At 35.1% G+C, this 27,298-nt stretch overlaps 1 protein-coding gene across 1 annotated transcript in view; it reads right to left on the reverse strand.

Moving 5' to 3' along the window:
- The window catches only part of CDH2 (cadherin 2), a 207,583-nt gene that overhangs the window by 41,392 nt on the left and 138,893 nt on the right, over positions 1-27,298 (reverse strand). The window contains exons 3-10 of the mRNA XM_063076734.1: positions 21,281-21,507; positions 19,445-19,591; positions 17,550-17,705; positions 15,039-15,183; positions 12,158-12,330; positions 4,500-4,637; positions 3,659-3,844; positions 1,280-1,533 (exon numbers count right to left, since the gene is read on the reverse strand). Coding sequence (XP_062932804.1) covers positions 1,280-1,533; positions 3,659-3,844; positions 4,500-4,637; positions 12,158-12,330; positions 15,039-15,183; positions 17,550-17,705; positions 19,445-19,591; positions 21,281-21,507 — 1,426 coding nt within the window. The remainder of the gene's footprint in view (positions 1-1,279; positions 1,534-3,658; positions 3,845-4,499; positions 4,638-12,157; positions 12,331-15,038; positions 15,184-17,549; positions 17,706-19,444; positions 19,592-21,280; positions 21,508-27,298) is intronic.

The raw sequence follows: 27,298 nt of genomic DNA on the forward strand, positions 1-27,298 counted from the left end.
TTAACATAGGAAAGCATTTTTGTGGCAGTATACAGGGTGACACATGAAGGCTATGTTTGGTTAGGCATGCCGAAAACATTCTATAGGTGTCTAAGGGACAAGACTAGGACCACAGCCTTCCTACTGTGGGATAAGGCTGACTGGAAAGATCTCATTTTAGGCTCTTGTGTACTTCAACAGATAACAATGGTGCAGATGACATAGGTTAAATATACCTTCCAAATAAACAGTAGCACTAATGTAAAGGACTTAAGAGAAATCATAATAGAAGTTAACATTTATATCACAGAACACTCCTAAAACGTTTTACCATCTAATCATGGCCGAGATGAAGTCACACTGGCAAGATCCCATAATCCCATTCCTACTAGGATCTCACACACGGGGCCAAGACTCAGATATACACCCTTTCAAAGAAATCCCCACAGTCGTGAGTCTGTATCAGAAGATTTGTCAGCTCAAATTCCTTTTTTATTCAGGATAACAGTGAACTTTTCAAGCTTAGCTAACCAATACATAGATTGGAAAACATATGCTGTCTTTTGAGATATAAAATTTGTAGGATTTCAATGCACTTATTAATTGGCTATTTATCTTGATTTCAGTGCCTAGAGAAATGGAGAATATATGCAGTTATCTGTTAGGAGCAATTCTGAAAGAAGTTAAATAAAATATGAACTAATTTGAAAAATTATCATCACCAGCTACAGAGAATAGTCGTGTGGGGTGTGCTCTGCCAGCCATCTACTCCCTCATTGGGAAGGATAAATTAGATTTTGCTGAGGCTAGAAATCTTTACTGATACATACTATAAATCCAATAACTACTATACAGGTAAGGGATGAAAATAATTAGTTCTTAGATCTTGGTTTTGGCATGAGTTTTCTTTTCTTTGTGATGTATGAAGGAGAGACAAATTCTAAAAGCTTCTGAAAGTTCCATATTTACTCACTATAGAACCATCTTTTGTGATGTTTGGTATAAAGGCCCAGGCTAAATAATCATTAAACGTTTTTCAAAAAATGAAAGAAGGCAGAAACAAAGAGGTAGAGAATTTTTTTTTCTTCATATAATACACGAGTAGATCCATTCTTAAACTTTCTCTTTAATAGTCAGTGATTTACTCAGAGGAAAATTTATCAAAGAATTTAAAATTATCAGCTAATAAGTAGTTTTGGTTCCAATGAAAATTTCTTACTCAAATGGTAAATTAGATAAATTTATTCACAGCATAGAACATAATGTAAATTACAAAAACACTGTAAATTGCATTTTATACCTAATGTTTTGCTGCATATATCGATCTGGGTCCTGAGCAATGAATGTTGTCAACATGGTACCAGCATGGAGGCCTTCTTCTTGGCGAATGAACTTGGGATTCATGGTAAAATAAGGGTTTTCATTCACATCTATAACTGTAACAGACACAGTTGCAGTTGACTGAGGTGGGTGCTGAATTCCCTTGGCTAATGGCACTTGATTTTCTGCAGCGACAGTAAGGACAAACATCCTATTTGTTTCAAAGTCGATTGGCTGGGGGAAAGAAAAAATCATATTTTAGCAGGAAAGAAGAATTTCCATTCTCCAGTTTATTCTTCTATCAACTCAATTTCCAAAACATTAATTTTTTTCACTCAGTACACCATAATGTTCTTCTCAAATTTCTGGAAAACATGCATTAACATGGTTAATGATTGAAATATTTATCCTAATTTGACCTATTTTTAAATCTCGGGCATTTCAAAGATTTATGTTCACAAAATAATGCACATGACTATTGTATAGATTTACTTAGGTACATCTAAAAACCTGGTTATTATTAAAACCAGCATTGTTGATTAAAAATACTAAATGATGTTAGGTCAAGTGAGAGCCTGATGGTCTAGATCTGTATTCCCAAACATTGGTATAAAGATGTCTCCTCATATGGGAAGGTTTTTACCAGTCTGTGATGAACTTAAGAAAACAAAACCAAAAACCAGAAAATGGGATTTTTTTCATAAAGATAAACTTATTCGATTTAAAAGTATCTTTCATATTTTGAAGTACACATTCTGAAGTATAATATGTACACGCATACACCTTTTTAAAATAATAGTGTTTTTAGGTGGAAGGTTTTTATTTTATTTTCCCTTTTCCTTAGCAAACTAAAACTCTGGCTCTCTTCCAAAATAATTTTGGGCATTTTACTGGTCTGTAGAAGTCCCAAATCTAAGAATAATACTCTAGATAAATGCAGTGCACAATAACCCTTTAAGTAAATATTAACTTCCAATGGTTCACTGAATGCTGCTGTCACTAGAATATTACAGGAGTCAAGTGACCAGACTGAACGTTCACTCTTAAGTTCCCTTCATCACCTTCTGGTGGAGGTGCAAATAAACATTACTGTGCTATAACAAATGGACAAAAACAGGCATCAAGAGCTCTCATGCCATCACTGGTCGTCTAAGAATGATTAAGAGCTGAAGCTCAGGAGGAAACTGCACTGGTTTCTTAGACTAGACCACCTCCTCAAATCTTCAAACACATAGATTTTTTCTCCCGCTCTCAAATCCCCGATTCAACTTGTCTTTCTCACGAATTTTAAACAAGACAGGAAAGAAGCCAGAAAGTAAGATTATATTATTTTCAGTGATTTCATTAGCCACATGCAATATCTCTGACATAGCACTTATTTATGCTAAGAGGTATATACACAGCTCTAAGTCTCTTATGTGTAGAAAGCTCATTTATCCCTCATGACAATGCTATGGCTTTGAGAGGTTATTGGTCCCACCTTCTGCATGAGGAACCTGAGGTTTACAGAGGTTAAATAAGTGGTGATGGTCACACAGTATCAAGGGCACAGCAGGGATTCAAACACAGACAGCAGCACATACATCATTATTGACAGTTTTCTATGTAAGGCCAACATTTGTATCCACTTACAAATCAAGAGGGTTTGGTGGGAGGCAAAGAAGTAAATCTCTTCACTGGGTTGTTAAAAGGAAGGCACATTCCCTTTAAAGAACTTTTCCATTACAGCTACACATTTATTATACTTGAAGAACATCCCCCTAAGCTTCCAGCACTCAATTGTTTTGTTTGATTCTTTTCTGACAAGTAAAGGTCAGAAGAATCAACTTACTAAAGTCTTGAAAAGTGCATTTAAAAACAGCAACATAAATGCAAAACCTTCTAAACATGTAGGGCCTCTTCTTGCCTACTCAGTCCACTTTACTTCTATGATATTTTCTGGTCCATTCACTCCTTGTCAATACTCTAATAGCTGTAGACATGAGGACAGTAGATGTGATAGATCATTCTTGATAGCTATCAATTGGCTTCAGAATGTGACATATCACTAATATGTTAAATACATCCACAATTAACATTGTTGAGGTCACTCCTGTCTTCAGATTGGTAAACGTGTCCAAACAAATTTAAAAACGATCATATTCCAGTAATAATGTGAGAGTATCTTTATTGGCCTCAGCCTCAACATAAATTAAGCAGTAATACATTACACCCCAAATATATATGCATTCCATATTTAGAGATGTTTGAAAGAAAAAAGTCCTAAGATTCAACAGCCAAATAATGGGAGGGGTGTGGTACATATATTGGTCATTGCTGAGTAGCCATCAGAGACATCAATGGTCTGAGGAACACTTACTTTTACCACGGTGACCAGCCCGTCATTGCTGTTTGGGTCAGTCTGAATGGCAAACCGTCCTGTAGGGTCTCCACCACTGATTCTGTACACTGCATTCCAGGCTGGTGTGTGGGGCTGATCCTTGTCAGTCACAGTTAGATTAGCTACTATGACATCTATCCTGTTCTCGGGGACTTCGCCATAGAACTACAAGAAAGACAAACCTCAATCAGAGGAGCGAAGTGGACTGAAGGACAAATCGTCCTGATGACCACACCATCCTAACTTTACTGCCCCATTAAATCTTTATTATCTACACTAAATGAGGAGATCAGTAATGCAGGTAATCACAGCATTTATGTCTGACTTTAAAAATACTATATAACATTTTTCACTAGCCCATTTTCCCCCAAATTACGTTACAGTTTTATTAATATTAAAATGAGCATCCATTTGTGAGTATCTGGGTGATTAATGTGGGGTGGGGGGAGAGGACTTGTCAGCAGGAAATAATTTTACTTGAGATACAGATAATTACATGCTGAAGAAGTAGCATAAATCAGTCATGTAGTTCATGCACCTGAAGATATTTACAAGTATTCTGTTATAACAGCACAAAGTTTTTTTAGGGCATTTTTTCCAGGCAGCATATTTTAACAACTTTAACAGTGGACTTGTATGAGGAAACAAATTACTTGGATGCTTTATTTAAAGCCCTGGTGACAGAAACGTCTGATTCAGTTACATTCTACTCTTAGGTTAAGCAAGTTCTACCTCTATTTAACACATTTAGTATTCATGATAAAACTTCTCAGTAATGGACCACAGACCTAAAGCTCTATGAGTGACATGCTGTACTTACTGTCATGGCAGTAAACTCTGGAGGATTGTCATTGACATCTGTCACTGTGATGACGGCCGTGGCTGTGTTGGAAAGGCCGTATGTGGGATTGCCTTCCATGTCTGTAGCCTGAATTATTAACGTATACTGTTGCACTTTCTACAAAGACATAAAGATAACAACTTAAATGAAACTAATTCCTCAAGAAGACATAACAGTTGTTCTGTAAAAGGCTCTTTATTACACCTGGAGAGCACGCATCATTCATTCTGATTAACATTACTTGAAATCTCCCAAGTGGAGTTTACTTTAACTTACAAAGCACAGGTCTGGTCCTTGTCTAGGGAGATTTAACTGTGTATATTCACCTCTGCACACAAAAAGGCATGCATTGCAGATGTGTGAAATTCACAGCTAAGCAAAAACCTCCATCTGGTTTCAACCTCTCCCTTTCTTCACTCCACAAGATTGTGATCAAGCATTCAAGTCATTTGATTTGTATTTACTTTCTCGTATGTTAATTTCTGCCTAGTTTAGAATGCTAAAGACATGAAGAATCTCAGGGAGGGAGAAGAAAGCATAATTTACAAAGTATATATGCTTTCATTTTATACAGACTTTCTATTATAACAGGGTCGATACAATACTTTTCCCTAATTCCCATTAGTACATACTATTCTAAACTATACAGAAGAGATATATTCTTAAAGTCAAAACCTAATTAAACGGTTTATGTTTATATCATTAGTCCTGGAACACAGTAGGTATTTAATAACTGCATACTCAACGGATTGGTATTTGGGCATAACACTCATTGTGTCCACTGTTTTGAGGACAGACCTATAATGGCTATCAATATGGATACATGGATACATTTATAAGTAGATAATTATTATTAGAAAGGCATGTACTTTCTTTCCTTCTTTCTTTTTTTTTTGCAGCTGGCTGGTGCAGGGATCTGAACCCTTGACATTGATGTTATCAACACCATGTTCTACCAACTGAATTAACCAGTTAGCCCACCACCACGACTTTCAAATTTCAGATTGTTTTATTTTAAAAGGGAGCCAAATTAAGCTGTAATGTGTCTCAGATAAAATCATGAGATTGTCTGGTAAGACTATAGCACTAGCTGTCTAAGTTTTATATTAGGAGAATCCAGCCAAAAACATTATCTAAAATCATTTGAATCTCTGTGGAAATTGGCACATATAAAAAAAAATAGATCATTTTCATAAATGTGAAAACATTTTGAACAACAAAACTCACTTTTTCATACAAAAGTAAACCGTCAGTGCAAAGTGTGGTTTCCCTGCATCTAAATATAGCTAACAGTATGAATGGCCATTCTTACAGGATTTCTGGAGCTTGGATAGAACAGACACAAATTGTAGCTTTTTAGTCATTACAGGGAGGGGCAAAGAAAAGAAAAGAGGAAAAGAGTAGGAGGGAAAGCCAAACCTCAAACATTAGATTTTAAGTCTTTGTTCACCCGAATGCCAATCTCTAGCAGTTATTTATTTTAGTTATTTCTTGTCTTCTGAAAAGAGAAAATAGCACACTTTTTTGAATAAAAAAAATAAATAAATAAAAGAAAACGCAAAGGAATAGTGCTGGTTCAGCCATTTTAATTTTTCTCAACCCATAACACCTCACTAAAATGTTTAAGTAGGATACAATATTTCTCAGTGGTTTCCCTTCCAAACCAAGAGTGTCACGTCAGGTTATTCTCTCATGGTAGTGAGAGCATTTTCCAGGGCATTCAGTTCAACCTCCCAGCTGAAAACCATGAAAATATATATTTGTTTTGACTTTTGAAATGCAATTTTTGTTAGCAGCTATTTGGAGAAACAGATGAACATTCTCATAAAAAGAAAAAAAATCTGAAGTTTATCTTTTTAAGATTTAAAAAAAACCCACATAGATGCTATATGGAGATACATTTCTTTCCTAACACCTATTCTAAAAAAAATCTTTAAAATTATATAGGTATAATATATACGATTATCCATGGAGCTGAAATACTGGGATTGGTAGCTAACACTTGAAATTTCCTATTGCTTCAAGCTAGTTTTGAAACCTTTAAGTTATAAAAGAACACTGTTATTTCTAAAATACAAAGCCTCTTTAAATAAAGAAAAAATACCCACTTGGTAAATAACATAATCTCCATTTTCAAATGCCTGATTGGTAAAACACTCATACATTTAGTACAGAAGACATGACAACCGGTTTTAGACAACTGAACTATTTAGAGTTTCCTGCCTAATTTAGTCATTGGGCATATGGTTCTGAGTGACTGACATTTAGATTCCATAAGAATTTGACTTCCCACCCTCATAGTCCCACATTTGATCAAGGGGATTCTGCTTAAAAACTTTCCCTCACTTCCAGTTCTATATGGGATTAAATCTCAACTCATCTGCTTGTTGTTAAATCCTTCCATCTCTGTGACTTACCTATTTTATCAAAGCTGTCCCCTCTCATTCATTACTCCACATCTTGTAAACAGTGCCATGGCGGAGAAACCATGCCCTAGTATTCCCTTCCCATCATTCTGGTCCTGGCAGATATACATCTTAAAAGTCTGCTCAGAGACGACTTCTAGAGCCACAGCTGCTTGTGTCCTCAGGACTCTGCCCCCACAACATGCCTCTATCACTGTTTCTAGTTTTTTGGCTGTTAGTCGTCTGTCTGATCTTACCATTATGCATGTGTGTGTACAAACAGACACGCACATACACACACCCCCCTCTCTCCTCAGGACCCTTGCTTTGCTCAGGTTTGTGTCACTGGTATATAGCACAATAACACAGAATAAGCCATCAATAGATGATTTTGACTTTGTGGTTGGATGGATGAATGGATAAGGAAACTTGAGGCTTACATTACTTTATAAAAATCATTTTAGGTTTAAAAAACCCATCCTCTTATTTACATGGGTAGCAATAATTTATTAAAACATATATTGGGAGCATAAACTAGCTATTTCTCAAACTGCAGTGATTCATGTACAATCTTCCCAGTTCTGTCATATCCTTGCATTTCTATACTATGAGTCATTTTCTATTTATCTTGATATGAACTCCCCTTTTTCAAAGCTTAAATTAATTTAAAAGTTACTATAAATAGAAAACTAGAATTAATTGTCATAAACATAACTGTAAAAAACAAACAACACAATTCTTGGATTCCGGCATTTTCTGCTTGATGCAGTAGCATCTACAAGGCTTGTGGTCTCTTGCTGTCCCTTAAGGTTTCTCTGTATGTCCAGTCAAAATCATTATGCACGTGTGGCACACTTTTGAAACCCTGAACAAGATTGGTATCAGTGAATGAGGAGTGAGAGCATTCCGTCATTCATTCGGCAAACATTCACTGAATGTCTACTAGATGCCAGGCAATACAGCATTTATTCGGATAAAATAGTGAACAAAACCAGATATGGCCTTGCATTCATTAGGTGATAGAGAAGGTAGTAATGGATCACAGGAATAAATACCCCGTTCAACTGCAGTATGGGTAGGAAGAAGTGATGTAAGTAACCTTTAAAAGAAATGTCCCAACTGGTCCTCATACCCCTGAGGGAGGAAGGAATGCAAGAGGTGTCTTGGGGGTAAACGGAAAAGACCTTGCTGACTAAATACACTGGGGGTGGATGGACCAGTGCATGGTAAAGTCAATTAGACCAGGACCTTGGGAGACTGGTCACATGAAGCAGGAAATTCATTACAAATCACATATTTAGGGAGAAGATGATAGATTTGCTTTTGGATGGACTGAGTTAGGGGATGGACAGTGAAGTAGTAATGTCACCAGAAGAGGTAAGTACAGATTTGTGACCCTGTTCAAATTCTTCACTGCTGAGTCCCCGATCCCTCATCTGTGAAATAGGACTGAGACTACTTCTGATCTTGTAACTCTGAAGTCTGAAATTTGCAGCATGCGTACTGTATGCCGACACCGTTCTGAGGGCCTTGATAATAAAATACAATGACTTTTCTTGAGGTTGAGTACTATGTGCCAGACACAGTGCCAATCACTTGTACATGATCTCATTTAGTCCTCACAAAAATCTTATAAGGAATGTGGAGTTTTTATCCTTGTTTTACAGATGAGGAACCTGAGACTTAGGAACGTGAGGAAGCTCGCCATGGACACCCTCCCATAGACAGACTTGAGCCCAGGTCTCGCTGAGTCGAGAGTCTGCACCATCAATCCCTCCACTATGTACATGCCTCCAAGAATATATGTGCAGCATGTGCACATCGTAAGTGGGGGAAGCAGGCACGAAGCTGTATTCCAGGCAGCAAGGAAGGAGGGGAGTTGAGTGGTGAGTCTTGGCTGCCCTTTTGAGAAGTCTGGGGTTGAACTGCTGGAGAAAGTCTAACAACTTGACCATCCTTCAGCATTCCTGTTCAGGGTAAAAAGATGAGGAACTTCTGCCTCACTGAATGCTGAGTGTGGGAATGCTGATACAATTTCTATGTAACAGTCTCTGTACATGGGAAAGAAAAATGCAGGCAGAGGAAACAGGAACAGAAGAATATAAAACCCAGAGGAAACAGGAACAGAAGAATATAAACGCCACACTCATACAAGGAATTGCATGTGCTTGTATGAATGGCTGAACATCATGTGTTCATAAGCAGGAGGCAGAGAATTCTGGCGGGTTAGGTTGAAAAAGGCTTTGGGGCCCAGGTCACAGAGGGTCTGGAATGCTATATTAAAGAGCTCTGACTGCATCCTACAGGTGTGGAGAGCCATTTTGGCCCAGAAGAGACTCTGAGTGTTTGTAGATTATGAAGGGACCTGTGGAGAAGGGAAGCCTGGAGACACAACAGAAAACAGAACACTCCTTCAGGATAAAACATGGTGTTGAGAGCACAAATGAAAGGAGTATTAGGTTTGGAAAACAGAAGGTATAATGAATTTCTTTGCCATGAGAAAAATCATGAAGAGAAGTAAAAGCGATGGTATCCAACCAATACATGCTGCTGCCACACTTATAATGGCAAATGATGGCTAGTATTTATAGTGCACTGTGCTGAATGTTTTATGCACCATGCTAGATAACCCTTACAACCATCTCATGAGGTTGTAATATTATTATCTCCACTTACAGATATGGGAACTGAGGTTTCAGGTTAATACACTAAAGGTCAAATAGCCCATAACAGCCAGAGTGAGAATTCAAACCTGGCTAAGCAGGGGGTGAGGCTTTGGCAGTCCTGTCCAAAAAGGGCAGGAGATGGATATGAAAAGAGAAGGCTCGAAAAAAGAAGAAAATGCCAGAAATAGCCACCACCAAGTGATGTAACAAGAGGTCAGAGGAAGATAAAAATCTGAAGACTGAGTAATGGGATGGGTATAGCTTTAGCTCCAGAGAAACTGAAGAATTGATATTTTTTAAACCTGTAGATTAAAGAAAAATAAAAAGCTGAACTTCAGTAAGCATTTCAATGATCAGGAGTTCAATCACTTAAAGGTGTCATATATCCTGGGAGAACGATGACTAAAATTACTTTTGACAGAAAAGAAACTGTGAATTCTAATAGAAATAAAAGACATTCAAGCCTGCACGAGGCCTGAAAAAGTCAAAGTAATTTATCCCCGGCCTCAGGCAGAATTACCATAAAACATCCGAGGTAGATACATTTTTTTCCTATGTTAAATGACTTCCTGAAAAGGAAGGTTTTCCATAATTTTCCCTAGTAACTCATCGTTGTGTTTAATAATTTCACTGCCAAGAAGCTATTTCTCATACTGTATCTAACCCACACTTCTGTAGTTTCAAATCCATTTCTGCATTAGTTTCATCAAGGGGTACTGAATGGACAGCTTCTCCATCCACTTAAGATCAACTTACCCACAATTAAAAAGCCTCTTCAGGCTTTCATTCTCTAAACTAAATACATTCTCTTTGATTTTAAAACATGGTTGGTCTGTTTTAGTAAAACTAACTTTAATTCTCCATGCTTCTTTCTTTCCATGAAACAGCCAGTCTCGATGTGAGAGGAATATTACTATATGAAAACAGGATGAAGCCCCATTTTTGTATCTCATACTGACAGTGTGAATGAAAGAGAAATACTAGCATTGTGAAATGAGCTATATCTACTTGGTGCATGAACGATCTGGCACTCAAGAGAGAATATTGAAAAATAGCCCATATTCTCATATAAAATATGGCATTCATACTGAGTTTATTGGCATACAAGTATAGTATTTCATACAATAATGGAAGAGGTGAAAAGATATACATGTTCTGGATATCACTGAACTCAAAGTACTATTGCAAAAACTAAATGCATTTCAACGATCTGTTAAGCAAAATATTCCTAGAAAAAGAATCGTTGACACTTGGAAGTTAATAGGTACATTGTTGTAGGCATACATCTAACTTGTAAGTGAGGCTCTCAGCTCAGCTGTGAATAAAGTAATCTTGATTGGCTCACATTACTTTATTACAGTGCTTCTAGCATTATTTGTGTATATAGATAATTGCAATAGTTATATTTTCTTCGATCCAATTCAAGTGAATGCTACTATGGCAAATAAAGAGTCAAAAAACCCACTTCTAAAATACTTGTCAATAATATTTACTGTAGTGGGTATAATGCTTCCTTTTGACATACATAATCTGAAGTCTCATTACAGTAAAAGCTGGCTCAGCCAGAAATCTACAAAGCACGAATCTCTATGAGTTGGCACTTTGATAATTCACTCTAACAATGATTACAGATGGTCCAAATAATGACCTTGAGATCTGTGAGAAAATGGTCAGGACAGAAGAGAGAAAGGAGGTAAAAGTTTCATCAGGGCTGGAGGTTTCAGGAAAGGATATAGAAAGGGCTTGAATCAGAACCTGAAGAACTGGAAGGTTCGAGGTCAAGAAAAAGGTGCAAGGCATTCCTGGCAGAGGGGATCTCATAAACAAAATGCAGAATTGTGCAGGAGCAGGGTAACAACCCTGCTGTCACAGTGAGACAACCCACCTAGAATCAATCAACATGCCCATTCCCTCTCAAACTGTGATACGACATAGTAATTCAATGCCTTCAACATTTTATGCTTTTTCAACAAAATATTATGCCAAAAGTGTATTTCTCTGCATTTATAATGTTAAGTGCTTGTGAGTAGAATTAATGCAGTTACTAGTGATCAAACCTGTTAAATAAATTAATCTTACAGTTAAGGGGTAAGTTCTAACAAAGAAGATAATTGTCTTTGTACAAAATCAGATTATCTACTACAGGTGCTACAGAAAACCTAATCATATACATGTTATTTGTAGCTTCTCAAAAATACAAGCATTAAAAAATTACCTTAAATTTATGCACACAGTATTTGGCCATAGTTTTTAATTTAAATCCTCATAGAAACCTTTGACTATGAAGGAAATGCTAAGAATTTTAAAAGTGAGATACCAGAGAGTACTAGCTTAACTTAGTCAATTATCACATCAAGTATTACACAGGCCAGCAATTATTTATTCAGTACACATACATCATTAAACCAATTTGAAATTCTGTAGAAAATTGTACGAAAAATTTCTTAATGAAAATTAGCATCTGAATAATATCGTGGATATATTATTACCTGGAGATAAAGTGTATGTGATACTGTGTACCTGTAAGATTAAAAACAAATTCATATACAATCTCTGTTTGGCTTACTTCTCGATCAAGTCCAGCTGCCACTGTGATAATATCACCAGTCTCATTGTTGATTGTAAACATGTTGGGTGAAGGGGTGCTTGGAGCCTGAGACAGGATTCTGTACCTCAACATCCCATTTAGGGCGTTTGGATCATCAGCATCAATAGCAGTTACGGTCATTACATATGTTCCTAGAGACAGTGTACACGGAAAATGAATGGTTACCCTTCATTTCAGGGTCCCCTAAAAAAAAGGTATATTTACTGTTTGATACATCTAATTTTCATTTTTTTCAGAAGAGATATTTTAAATCATTTAGACTTGATTAAAAACACTACTGACATGAAGAACACTCACTTAAAAAAATATAAAACATGGTCTAGATATTTGAAAGGAAAAATGTAAAAGATACATATTTATAAAGATTCAATTTTTCCATAACTTAGGAGACAAATTCACTCTTTGATTCTAAGAAAGTTCACTTCAGACCTTAATTTACATAAAATGCAAATAATAAGTAATAGAGATACCATTAGAAACCTATGTTATGGCCGCTGATTCCCTCCCTTGGTCATATTTTCTCCCGTTATTCAACAACAGTGAAGATGATGTGCTGAGTGTGTGACTCTCCCCAGCGCCTCAGTCACTTTCTGGAAGTAAGCTGTGTGCATAACGAGGCACACTGCACTCACTTGGGTCATAGGAACCACTTCATGCGTTACTGTTTTGGTACATTGAATAGAGATCTGGCATTCTGGTTCATTATTTCCTTGGAGATTAAAAGAACACTGTAACCAACTTAGGGACTTGAATTTATTAGATACTGTGGAAAAGAAATCTACACAGTATTAGGATTAAATAAATTCAAACTAGCTAGACAAACTGTAATTTAGAAGTAGACAGGGAAGTAGTTACTATTTAAAATGGTTTGTTCAGTGGGATCTTTATAAGAATCGAATTATAAAATTTTCTTTCTTCTTGAGTACGCTAAACTTAGGTCTATTTTACAGCTTATTTATATTTGTTGGTTCATTCTACATGGTAAACTTTTGGCCCAGAGTTAACCATGGCTTGGTTACTTTATTCGAACCTCTTTTCAAAAGTTGTCCCTCTGAACAAGACACTCTTTTTGGTTTTATGTGCCATCCTTACACCCTTATTTTTTTTAAAAGCCTTCATGGCATATTTGCTTATTTGCGTGTTTATTTGTCTCCCCCCGTTAGAATTTAAGTTCCAACAAGGAAGGAACCAGCTTGTCATCACTGTACCCACAGTGCCAGAACCGGGCCTAGCACTCAGCACACGCTTTATAAACATTTGTTGAATGAAAACTGTTAAAACAGGGAAGTATATTTCAGAAACTTGAGCCAAAGTACTGATCACAACATAGTTTAACTCAAGATGTATCACATTATCAAACCTCTTCTAAAACGATATTTTGAAACTTACAGAACCACCACAGGAAATATAAATGTCTTTACTTCTAGGGATCACTAAGAGTCTTTTATTTACGGGAGGGTTATATGGAAATTCATGGACAAATGTATAATAAATTCAGCTTTAATGGTTTGTTTTTAATAATTTTGTGAAGCAGTATTTTTTATAAAGTTTGAAATAATAGAGAGAATAAAGAAAAGAAATGATTGAAAACAAAACAAAACAAAGCAAAAACTTCTGCAGCCAAAAAGCCCAATGTGTATTTACCCTTTAGAATAACGTATAAGCCTTGTGTTTTCATAAAGGTATGTTTAACATGCGTCAATTTTATTGTATTTAAACATACCAAAGAAAGCTACTCTGAAAATGTGACTTTCTTTTCTTTCAAGGAGCCACAGATGGTTGAACATCCAGCACTGACCCTGTCCTTCCTGCAGTGCACCGCCCCCCCCCTCCTTTCTGAAGGTGCAGAGAAGTGCCCTTGGACCAAGAAAAAGTATGGGTTTAATGCACAGTTGACTATATCTATAAATTGGCTTATACATAAGGGATCTAACTAAATTGGTACAGATGACAAAGGTATTATGTGGTATGATTTTAAATGCTGAGGCTTTTTAAAACACAAATAAAACTAATATAGCTAATCAAATCTCTCTGAACACTAAGTCATCTCAGAAAGGCTGGCCAAACACTTACTTTTACCATCTGAATATCAACTGATGGTCTTGTCCACTAGTTTTTCAGACTAAATAGGCCTTTCTGGCCTGTCTATGCTACTGTGATGGAAGTCAGCGGGGTTTTCAGTACAAGAATCTAAAATCTTAGTCAATTACCACCACTTTATTTATATGGTGAGAGACTTTCAGCAAGTGCCGTTTCTAGGCCAGGGCACTTTTCATTATGCGGGTTGAAAAGAGAGGGCTCCAGAGGACATTAGGGCCTCCCTGAAAGTAAATCTCCAGTAGAGCTGGAAGGTAGCAATCACAGCTGTCCTCAAGCCCCTTCCTGCTTTTGGTTTACTTCACCACCTGGTCCCAGGAATACCAAGTATCTTCAAAGATTCCCAATTGCATTTCCATTGCTGCCACATCTCATAGGATTAAATCTGTGTTTTATGAACACAAAGCCTCTAGTTTTCTGGTGTTCATTTACAAGCTGCCCTAATTGCACCAACTATAGCAAAATAAAAAATTCCTATAGATTCTATAGAACAGAATCAAACACTATAGTGTGTACTTTTTTCAAAGGTGGAAAAAAGTCATTGTGGGCAGTAGAGGGATATTTTTGTTTTCTTTCTTCATAGGTTTTCTCTAAGTTACCTTCCTTTTTCCCTAAAAGCATTATGAATGAAAGAAAGTAACACTCAAAGGCTCATGTGTTTTCTCCTTTTCTCACTTATATGGCAGTGCTGGTTACACTACATTTCCTCAAATCATTTCCAAATTATTATCTTCAAACTTACCAGGCTTTGATCCCTCAGGAACTGTCCCATTCCAAACCTGGTGTAAGAACTCAGGTCTGTTATCATTCATATCAATAACATTAATGACGATGTCAATGGGGTTCTCCACTTGATTTCCATTAATATCCACTGCATGTGCCCTCAGCTGCAAAAGTCATCAGAAAGCAAAATTACTTAACAGATTTATGTCTGTGAGAAGATAAAATAAACAATCACAATGCCGCTAAAATAGAAAGAATGAACTGAGAGATGAAAAAAGTGGTTCTTCCCATCAAAATTTAAGTTAGCCCAACTCCATATAATTAGGGTAGACATAGTAGCAAAAAGCTACCACTTATACGTACTAGACATTGTGCTCAAAGTAAAACGGATTTTGGATTTTAACTCATTTAATCCACATACAATAGCGTGAGGCAGAAATTATCAGCATTTGAAAATGAGGATATTGTACTTCAGAAAGGCTAGGTAACTTGTAAAGGTCACACTATTCTGTCTGTTAACAGAACCCAGATCCAAAGCCAGTTCTGTCCAGCTCCAAAATTCTTCTGCTAACCAGCACATATGATAGAGTCAGGGTGATTAAGAATGTGGTACTAGCATAAAATAGTCACAGAGATCAAGAGAACAGAAGAGAACCGAGAAAGAATTAAGTGTACACAGAATATTTTGAAAGTAGTTTTTTTTTTAAATGAAAAAAATCACTCATAAACATTAAAAGTACACAAGTATGTAAGATGTTCCTCTCCCCAGCTCCAGTTCTCAGTTTTATAAGTATTCTCTAGAAATTTTATCTAATTTTCTTTTTTAAACAAATATAATCACTCAGCTACTTTTAGCAGAATTCTTCAGTCTTTTTATCCAGCACATAGAGATCCATTTCACTCTTTTAGTGACTATGCTGTGGTCCATTGAATTGTTTCTTTTTAACTGAAATGCATCTATAGTTTTCCTGTTAAGTCTGATGCTGGATGCTGATTTCTGCTGGACATGCTCTATCGAGTTAAAGAAGAATCAACATATCTTTTCATTTTGAGGTACTAAACATGCGAAACAATGTAAATTTTATTATAGCTTTTCAACACTTATACAGACAATCCTTTTTCTCTCGACTTATTTAATTCATTATATTACATTAATAGATTCTTAATACTGACACTTAACTATGAATTACATAAAATACTGAATCTTAATACTGATTCTTAATACTTGCAATTCTATAATTAATTCTATTTTGTTATGGGTATCACTTTTTTAATGTGTAAGCAGCAAGCATTTGGAGAGCAATAATTTATCCCCAAATAGACCTGACAATATTTATTTCCTTAGTTTCAACCATAGGAGTTCAGATTGTAAGAATTCATATAAAACATGCATGTAGAATTTTTTGTACTAAAACCAAAAATCTGTTTCTTCAAGAAATTTAAAAGAATAGGCTCATAAAACAATCAAGGCCTTTAGGAGGAGGGTATATTAAGTAATAGCGCTTAAAACATTTTTAATTTCTCATATGCTTATTTGTCTGTTTTAGATCTAGGGGAAACTGTTGTAGTCTAAAAACTTCAATAATTTTAAAAGTTTCTCCAGTGCAAAAATCTAACAAGTATATTAGTGGGCAAAGTAAGAGTCTAGAAACAAACACTTGCACACGAGGGACTAAAGTTTTAATGACTAAGTGCCTATGATAAATCAGTGGGGAACTAATTCAGTACATTCCGTTGGCTAGCTAGCCATAAAGAAAAACCAAAATGGGTCCATATACCTCTCTTTTCTCTTTTTATTAAAATAATTCCACAGGTTAAAAATTTAAATGAAAAAATACAACAGATCAAAACTGAGGAAACTAGCGTCTTGGAGGAGGGAAGGACATTATCAACGTCCTTCTAGAACGTCCTTCTAGAAAGATAGATGTATAATAAAATTTAAAAACATGAATTTTACAATGCAAATACTATGTTATACTATGGCAAAAAGCATAAACAATGTTTAGAAAGAAACAACAGCAGGAGAAAGTATAGGCCAAACCAAGCATTAAGATTCCTGATAGACAAAAGTTCTTAATGACAGTGAGAGAAAAAGATAAATGATCTGAAAGAGAATTCAAGTAAGACAGGAACAGCCAATTCCCTTTGATTGGAATAACATGCATCCATTAACAAGGCTGTGATCTCTATTTACATGCAACAGTTTCGACTCCATTCGTATAAATTTGTTCTTATAGGTTCTTAGCCACATATCTGAAGGCAAGTATTAACATGTAAAAAGCAATGAGATTTTTAGGAAACTTCACTTTCTTGTTTGTTTTATTTTTTTGACACTGTTTTTTACTAAGAGCATTCATCAATTCTATAAAACCAATAAAATTATTAAAGTAAACCAAAGACTACAAATACATTTCTGGTGTTATAACTCTCAGTATCAAGGCTTTTGGACTGTTATAGGCAGCAATGGTAAACTCCGCACACGTTTTGAAGAGTATAAATACAGAGATTTATTAGCTGGTTGGAATCTTACATGAAAACGGGCTATCAGCTCGCGATCCAGAGGCTTTGTTACTGACAGCTGACCTGAGATTGGATTGATAATGAAGATACCAGTTGGAGGTTGGTCAGCTCCTGGACCAGTTACGCTGTACCGCAGGGAAAGGTTTTTATCTCTATCAGACCTGATCTGAGGATCAAGAAAACAATCACATCAAATGAGAGCCTAAATGAGGTTCTTATCAGAGACAGAGCACTCCACACTTCATGCCTTTTTCAGTCACAACCTCCACCACCTCTTTCCAGAAAACCACTGAAACTCTCCCAGTGCCCATCCCTCCTCTTTGCTTCTTGGGCGATAGGCTTCAAAAAAAGATGTCACCTATCACCAGAAAGACTGGAGGCAACATGAACATCTAAAAGAAGATTCACTAGGAGCAGTGCAAAAAGGCAAAATTTAGAAGTGTTTTTTTTAAACAATCAATTTCCATCCTGGGAGTTTCTAGGTTAGACTGTTTAATACAGTAACAGGTGTCCAATTTAATTAAAATAAAATTTGCTCACCTGCTTGCATAAGTTACGACAAGAAATAATTGTCTAATTATAACATGAAATATTCTCACATAAAACTCTAATATTATGGTTGAGCCTGGACATTGGATTTCTGTACTTGGACTGTACTAACAACACTGTCCATTAAAACCAAAGCTGTCCATATCATTTTAAGGTGGCACCCAATACCAAAATTCTTCATTAATAACAAGGCATACATGAAAGTATTTTAAAATATATATTTATACTCAAACATTTTCTACAACACTGTAGCAATTCCATCTATACCCATTACAGCTCACTGTTTTCTCCAAATTCAACTACTTCCAGGAAAATGAAATCAGTATATGAGCAGTCACAGGAGGCAGAACAGGCTAAAGGAAGGGAAGATTAAGCTAAATGGTTTGGAGGTAATAATAGCAAGAGATCCTTGTGTATTAGGTAAATATACTTAATCCATTAATAGAATCTAGTTTTTGTTTTTTTCTTCAAATTAAGGCAAAATTCTCTTTTTTCTCATAGAAAGCATCTTTATCTAGGGGTTATGTGCATTGTTAAATTGAATTATAACGTGCATTAGGACAGAATATACAACACAAATAAGTGATTTATTAAAAAAAATACAGCATTCAGTAAGTAAATGTTGGAATACTAAAACAATCATACACAGAAACATTAACATTGTAATAAATGGGAACACGACATCTTTGTCTTACATCTTTTTGCAATAAATAATGGGTTGCTAATTTTATCAAACATGCAAAAATATCTGTAACTGTTTTTCTGCATCTGATGGAATGTATCTGTAGTAAGTGAAAAAAACTTCCTTTTCAGATTTGAAAGCCTATGGTTTTGCACTACCCCCAGGGATTCTGTTAATGGTATCGGAGGTCCTTTTTTTTTTTTTTTTTTTTTTTTTCTTTCTTTAAAAAACTCTCAAATGCCCTTGGTGCTGGCATTTTTGCAATGAGTGTCCTTTATGTTTCTTTGGCCCAAAAGCTATCAGTAGAGGGCAAATATCATCACAGAGAGGCCAGCTTTCAGACAGCCAAACAAGTGTGTGTGGGTTGTGAAAGTGGGTATGGTAGGAATGGAAATGCATGTTGGCATTAGGGCTGATGTATTCACAAGCTAAACAAGCATTATCATCCATAGTGTCCAGGACCTACAGAGAGCTCTATCTATAAATAATCCAAAAGACAGCAAAGGAAAATGAGAAGAGGATTTCTACTACACTGTAGCAATTCCATCTATACAAAACAAAATTTTTTTTAGTATATGCAAGTTATAAACTCTATTTTATAAATAAATAGACAAAAACATTTTAACACACACTTGCCACATGCCCTGGAAACAATTAGAATTGTGCCATCCTACCCTGACAAGCTCTTGAGGAAAAGGTCCTCTGGAGTTTTCTGGCAAATTGATTGGAGGGATAACCCAGTCTCTCTTCTGCCTTTGCAGGTAGCCATTGTGCTTAGTGAGTTGTCTTGGGAATACAATTTCTTCAATTTCTTGTGATTCCTTCACATTAAAAAACAACAAGACATTCTTGAGTACTAGGGAAAACATTTTCTGGAAGTACATCAATATTAATGAATACCTCAAAGTGCAGGAATCACAGTTTATTATGCACACAAAAAATAAGTCTGGAGGCCCTTTTGTTGTTCTATTAAAATAACAGAAAACAATAAAATTTTTGGGTTACACTGTTCATTGAAAAATTGAATTCTAAACAATTTATTATAATGGCTCAGCTGTGTAAACTATTTTCAGTTTCTATGAACCATCTCAGAGAGTAGTTAAAATTGAACAAAATTTAATAGCACCCTTTTATATATTTCTCATTAGTTTAAACCACAGTTCAGGTAATGTGCTACTGTACATTAAATTTAGATCTTGATGTGTTAAAATATAATTTGAATTCCAAGAGAAGTTTAATACATACTGCTAAGGAATGTCTCAAATATTTATGACCCTATTAAATCCCACAGAATTAATGCTGTAATTATTCTAAACCTATGTCAGCCATGATGGATGCTGTAGATGACCCACTTTGCACATTAGGTATTAATCTCTGCTGGATGTCAACATTTTCTTCTGTTTCTTCCTATATCTGTCGACATTTAGCCATTAGCCCTTACTTCTTCAGTGCAAATATCCCAGCTAGTTTTCTGGAACACAGCAAAGCAACAACAACAAAAGCATCTTTTCACTCCATTAGTTGCCAGTTTCTCACTTTATATTACCCAAACGACATGACTCCCCTTACCAGTTAATAGATTAACAAATTAAATTTCGCATACAAAAACCCCAATACCAGTGTAACAGAAAAATGATATATTTTCCTATGATCTATTCATTCATGTTTGATTGTAAGTGTGTATATCACATTTACAGTTAAATACCAGAAATGAATATGTGCCCTCCTATCTTTCACAGTGCAATAAATATATAAAATGTAATATAGTTCATAAAATCATGGACTTTAAAATATGTATGTCCCTTCATATTTGTTTTGAATTAACTCAAAGAACTAGAATATTCAGGAAATAATATTATAACTTTCCTGAAGAAGTTATTGTATATTATCTAAAATTCCTAATATACTGAGATACAAAATAAGCACTCAATAAATGTTAAATTGAATTGAAAGGTCCTCTGTTGGAAACATACCTTATTTATTTTATCTGGGCTTATAGCAGCTTCCACCAGAGGGAGTATATCATTCCTAAAAGTCATATCCATAGCATAAATAATTCATATTCCCCAATTTGATTATTAAGGAATAAGACAAAAACCCAGTACTCATTGCCAGAAATGCTTTTCTGTTACTACTGTAAATCTGTACTTCGCATCGAATAAATTTGACTGATGACATCTTGTGAAGAATTGTTTATTTTGTGGTTATATTTAACACCTTGTAAAGCTTATAAGAAGTTTAAAACAACTACTTCTAATTAAAATTAATTTATAAACCTCAAAAATATAAACAAACCTCTTAAATACAATTTCTGGTTCCTTAAAATATATGTAGTCAAAATATCTTACATGACTAAAAATAAAATGAAATCTATTAAAATGACTGAAGTTCATGAAAATTCAAATATTGGCCATCCATTAATGTGATGTGAAACAAAGTATATATTTAATTCAAACTGTATAAATCAGATCTTTAAGCATCAGCTCCAAAGCCATATTTGGACTTTATACCTTCACTGAGTCCTCAGTTAAGGTTGGCTTGAGGCTCAATTTTACTGCCACTTGCCACTTTTCCTGGGTCTCTTTGTCTTGGGCATATATCAGGAACTTAGCATGCTCAGAAGAGAGTGGAAAGCTCCTCACAGCATACACCATGCCATCTTCATCCACCTTGAAATCTGCTGGTTCGCTGCTTTCATACTGTACTTTTCTTTTTCCATTGCAGTTGCTAAACTTCACTGTAAAAGATAATAAATATATGTGTTTAATTTTACTACAAATGCAAAAGCAACTAACATCTAAACCTAAACCCCGTTTAGGTGAAAGGATAAAATGCAGTAGTAGTAGCATGAAACACAAAAGTTTTATTTTGACATTATTAAAGGCATTTTCATATTACAGAATGCCAAACTGTAGTTCTGAGTTGTTCCCCAGCATCTCCCTGTTCCAAAGCCTTTCCTTCCTTTCCCACTCCCCTGGATACCAGGGCCTCCTCGGATACACCTGCTATTCTCCTGACATCTTTCAGGGGTACTGCCTCCACTCCCTAACAAACTCCTACTCATCCTTCAGCCCCAGCTCCAAAGTCACTGAAGGTGGAACAAACCTCTTGTTCTCAGGTTTCGTGTAGCAACCTGAGCTCTACTGCCACAGTTTCATAACCATCTTGACACTCACCAGGAGAGGCACTTAGGGGCAAATGTTAGTTATCTTGTATATCCCACACATCTCCTGGCATACAGTGTTAATACGTAATTTTTAAACAAATGCTTAAGGTAAGAAAGCAATACACTTACTAAAGTTGAATGTGCCTATGCTCTAGAATTACAAGACCTTATGATAACTAAAAGGTGAATAATTCGCAATTCCTACTCCTCATGGTGCTTATAATAGTCTATTAAGCACTAACAATTTTATTAATTTTCAAACAAAAAAGAAAATAAACGTGTATCTCAAAACAAATTTGAAATTTAAAATATCTATGTCTTAAGAGTATTAGAATAAGAAAATTCAGTCTTATCTCTGTCTTACATGCCATGACAAAATTTTAAAAATTAATGCTTTCTTAAATGCTACGTCAATCAGCTATATCTCAACAGATAATAAAACAAGTTAAACCATGTACTTATGCAGAAGTAGACATACTCAAGACAAAATAAAATTTAAAATATTCTCTAAGGAAGATTACTTTATTGAAGTCCTTAATCACTCTATTTGAAGAAAAATTGTATAGGAATAGCAAGTAAAAGGATCAAATAAAAAGCAATTTCCATTTCAGTAAACATTGGATGTTACGTCCTGAGCACAATTACATAGGATATACTTTGGAATGCAATTAATAGGTACACATCACAAAATATAATTGTATGCACTTTTCGCATTTCTCAAGGATCTTAGTAAAGTTTTACAAACACTCTCTACTCCACATGTGAACTGACAACAGTTCTTTTGCTTTCATTAATATAAATTCACTGAGACATGCACAAGACCACAGCCAAATAACACACATGTTTATTTCCCTCAGTAACCACAAAATCCTTGTTAGAAGTAATAAAATACCTTAACTACTGTATATATTATTTTCCACATAATTTCACATACCTTCCTGCATATTTCCATCATTTCAAAAAGAAAATAAAAGTTGTATCTCAAACTAAATCATGTTAAACCATATTATCTGTCTTTACCGTAGAAGTATCCCAAAAGATACTTAATTACCCTTCCATGCCATTTGATTTAAAAGTGAAAAACGGGACTCTTTTCTGTAGAACAATGCCATCTACTTCTTATCTTTTATTAAGGACAACAAAATGAAAAGTAAAACTATTTTTGGAATCCTGCTGAGTAATCAAATTGAGAAAGTTTTATAATATAATATTTTGGTATAAAAAGTACCTTTTAAATAACACAAAAGAAATTCATGATACTTAAAAACACAGCATCTAATCAGAAAAATTATACACTGCTCCGTACTTTTATGTTAATTTCCACCACTCTGGCATTAATCCGCATCAATTCACACCTGCGCTTCTGCAATTGCTGGCTGGGTGGTCTTCTCCCAGCCCTAGGTCACGGCACACACACTGCTAGACTCGTCCTCTGCTGTGATTTTCACCTCCCTGCTTAATTAATATCTGTAATATTAGATGTAAACTCTTTACCCTAGTGTACAACATTCTTTTAATTCTCGGTCACTTGGTCTCCTCAGTTTTACTTAGACCTTTTTCTAATACATCTCCTGCCCCATCAAACAGATTCCATAGTCATCTCAGCCCCCTCCCCTCACTGTCCCCCCCCCATCTCCTTGTCTGGGACACCCTCCCACTTTCCACGCCACAACCCCAGAACCAGGCCATCATTCAGGGGAAAAGAGTCCACGGTGATGCCCATCACAAGATGCCAGCCTATGCTCTCATTTAGGACGCTCTGAATTTTAAAATTCTGTTTTATTTCCCGCCCATTGAGATACATTAACACTGTATTTCTATTGTAATAATTATTACAATAAAAAATGCTTATTTATTAGTGGTTTCATGTGACTAGATCTTCACTCCTTAAGCGGACTATAAAGTCGTTTTGGCTTCCTGACAGTGAGTCTTGGTTCTTTTGTTTCCTATGACACTTAACAGTGATAGGGACAGTATAAATGCTCATTAAATATCTATTAATTTCTTATAATTTTTCAGAAAGCTAGAAAATAGACCGGAAACTTAGCCATATGCACAGCCTACTATAGCCACATTTAGCAAAAAACCAACCAAACAACAACCACAAAAAACCGAAAGAATCCTCAGGAACTTCAAGTAATGTGACTTTGTATTAGGTTGTTGGTAGTGGAAGAAAATGAATTAATATTCATTGAATGCCAGGTATTGAACAAGACACTGAATTAAGATTATGTTATATACTTTAACCTTAACAACAACCTCCAGAGATGAGAATTGTTTTTTCTGTTCTACAGATGGGGAAAGAAAACTCAGAGACATCGATGCCCATGGCTGTTTGACTCCTAGTCGTTCTCTCCCTTACAAAAGAAAAAAATGATCTAACTTAACTCATGACTTGTTATTGAAACCTACAGCTTTAATAAATGATGAAATTAAAGAAACGACAAGGAGGACTGATAAACGCTTGTGAAGAGAATGCCAAAGTTAGACCTTTGAGAGCACCATAGCAAATAGCATATTAAAAAGTAATTCTTAAATCAGAGTATACCCTACATGTCCTACAGAGGGCAGTAGCTGGAGCTACTTCAGATGGGGTGAGGGTTAGGGTGTGACAGGCAGGAGAGGGGACCTCATAGTCACTCTTACTGTTAAGGTGGCACTCACCTTATAGGCACTCACTTACCTATTTGGATTTAGGTGTCAGAGTGCTTTGGGAAGGAAAGAAAGAGGCCTCTGGGGGAAAAAATGCATTTGCAAAGAAGAAAAAAATGTGCTTTTTTCTATAAAGGGTCACTACACATCCTATGAATGAGATGAACTGACCTCAAAGATTCTGACACTGGAGAAAACACCTGGGAGGAAACTGTATAAAGATCAGTCATCTAAAGTCAATTAGTTTTTCTGCCACCTCTGTCCCTAACCTGTAACCAATATGAATTGAATTAATATATCTATTATATTTTTCTAGATTTTTATAACAAATGTTAATTCTCATTTGCTCTAATATTAAAATAAGCAAACTTCTTCAGCATTATTGAGGCTCAAAGGAATGTGCGGTATTACATAATTCTCATTGTACACGCAACCAGCAGAATCAATACCTGAAATAAAGATAAATCAATTCTCAACTGAAAAAGTACTCCTTGGTGAAATGTTAGTCCTGACTTCAGCTGTGGGTATGAAGTTATCCATGCACAGTGCCTGGCTAATGGAATGGTTACATGCTTCATCAATGTTAATCATGTTTTATTATTTTCAAGTCACACAAATTAAAAAGCTTACTACTACCAATGGGTAACATGGGAATTCTATTTATTATCCACTGGTTGGACTGCCTGTTGTCTTGTTCACCTGTGACTTAGAAGCAACTAGGAATATATTCTCAAATTTGACAAGATTCACCTCTGCCCGAGGACGAAGCACTCAAACACTCAAGAGGATTCCTTTTTTTTTTTTTTTTTACATAAACTTAAAAGTTAATAGAAAAAAGTGGAAAATTTCTATGTTATAGAATCTTAGATATACCATTAATATATATTTATAATTTATAAATTATATTTATAGATTTAGCTTTTCAAAAATATTTTCAGTTTAAAGAAAAATGAGAGTGGACAGAAACCATTTGGAAGGGAGAAAGAGATATGATTTAGTTATTAGAATTATTAAAATTAGATTTAAAATTTAACTTTGAAAATGAAGAAAATAAGGTAAATGTCATGAGCATTTGACTCACGTAAGAAGAAATATATAGTTCCTGAAATCAACCTGCTTCTGTTATTAAAACATTCTCCTATTGAACAGCAGGTTAAGAACTCTGAGGAACATAATGCACACGATATTTAATTTGTACTTTTGAAAACATGAAGCAGCTTTATAATTTTTTAATATATGGGCTTTTAAGTATAGATGATGACAAATTTATCTTAAATTAAAATACATGATTAGCTGTGAAACTATTCCATATGATACTATAATAGTGGATACATAACTTTATGTTTTTGGCAAAAACTCTACAACACAAAGAATGAACTCTATTGTAAATTATGGACTTTAGTTAATAATAATGTGTCATTATTGGCTTATCAATTGAAACAAATGTACTACATTAATGCAAAATGTTAATAATAAGGGATAATAGGGGATATGTGGGGGTTCGGGGAGGGAGATATATGGAACTCTGTAATTTTCATTCAAGTTTTCTGTAAACATAAAACTGGTCTAAAAAAGTAAAGTTTATTAATTAAGACAAAACAAAAGCTTCCTTAGAGGTAATGGTCTAACCTGCTATGTTATTAGATATCTGAAGGGAATAATTAGGTGTCAATATCTTCAATCTCTTCCAAACATGAGTTCCAATAAATTGCCTCAAGCTGACAGTAGTCAGAGTTGGATAACATAATTTAATCAACAATTTTATATAATATCCTAAGTATGGAATTAATGAGTTGGGGTTTAATGAAAACATTTATCAGACATGTAATAAAGTTGACATCCTATTATTTTAAAAATAACAAAAAACTTGACTTAAAATATTTTTCTGACAAATCTTCCTTACATAAAAGCATTAATTTTGCTTAAGTGCTCAAATAACCCAAAGTAGAAACTCCAGCATTTCACAACATAGGAAAAAAGAAAAATATTTCCTAATACAACTGAAAAAACAGGCTTGATCCACTGTATTAATCAAATTTAAAACAAGTCTACACACAAATGTTTGTGGCCGAAAATATCACAGTTTTAAACAAAAAGTTTATTAGAGCTATTGCACAGTTTACATACATAATATGTAGTTACTGTGTTCTAGCCTACATAAAACTTTGTTAACATGGTTAATACAAAATTAAACACCAGGGAAATAATTACTTAAAAGTATTTTTTACTCTTAAAGCAACATCTCATTAATATTAACCATAATATCCTTATAAAATATTAAGAGGAAACCATGAATCTTATGTATTAAGTGTATTAGTAGTTAATAGCAATGCATAAACCATATGAATGCAAATGTGCAAATACTCACATATGGTTCATAATTTTTGCTCAAGTAAAATATCCTACCATATTTGGAAACAATCATAAGGGAACACTGTAAAATATTTTCATGTTTAAATATGGCTTTCACTTTTTATTGTTTTTTCCCCACATTAATTGCTATTTTTGAAGGCATACTGGGAAAATAGAAATAGTTTCACAGTATTAACAGAAGTTGCTTTCCATAGACACAGAACAATATTTATTAAGGAGGTAGACATCTATTAATGAAGATATGGGAGGGAGGAACTGTCTCAAAAGTATTTCACAGTATTTTTACATAACCCCGCGGCGGGAGCGTCGCCGCGCTCCCAGCGCAGCACTCTCCCGA

Source organism: Cynocephalus volans, chromosome 13 (assembly GCF_027409185.1).
Source record: "Cynocephalus volans isolate mCynVol1 chromosome 13, mCynVol1.pri, whole genome shotgun sequence".
Taxonomy (NCBI): Eukaryota; Metazoa; Chordata; class Mammalia; order Dermoptera; family Cynocephalidae; genus Cynocephalus; species Cynocephalus volans.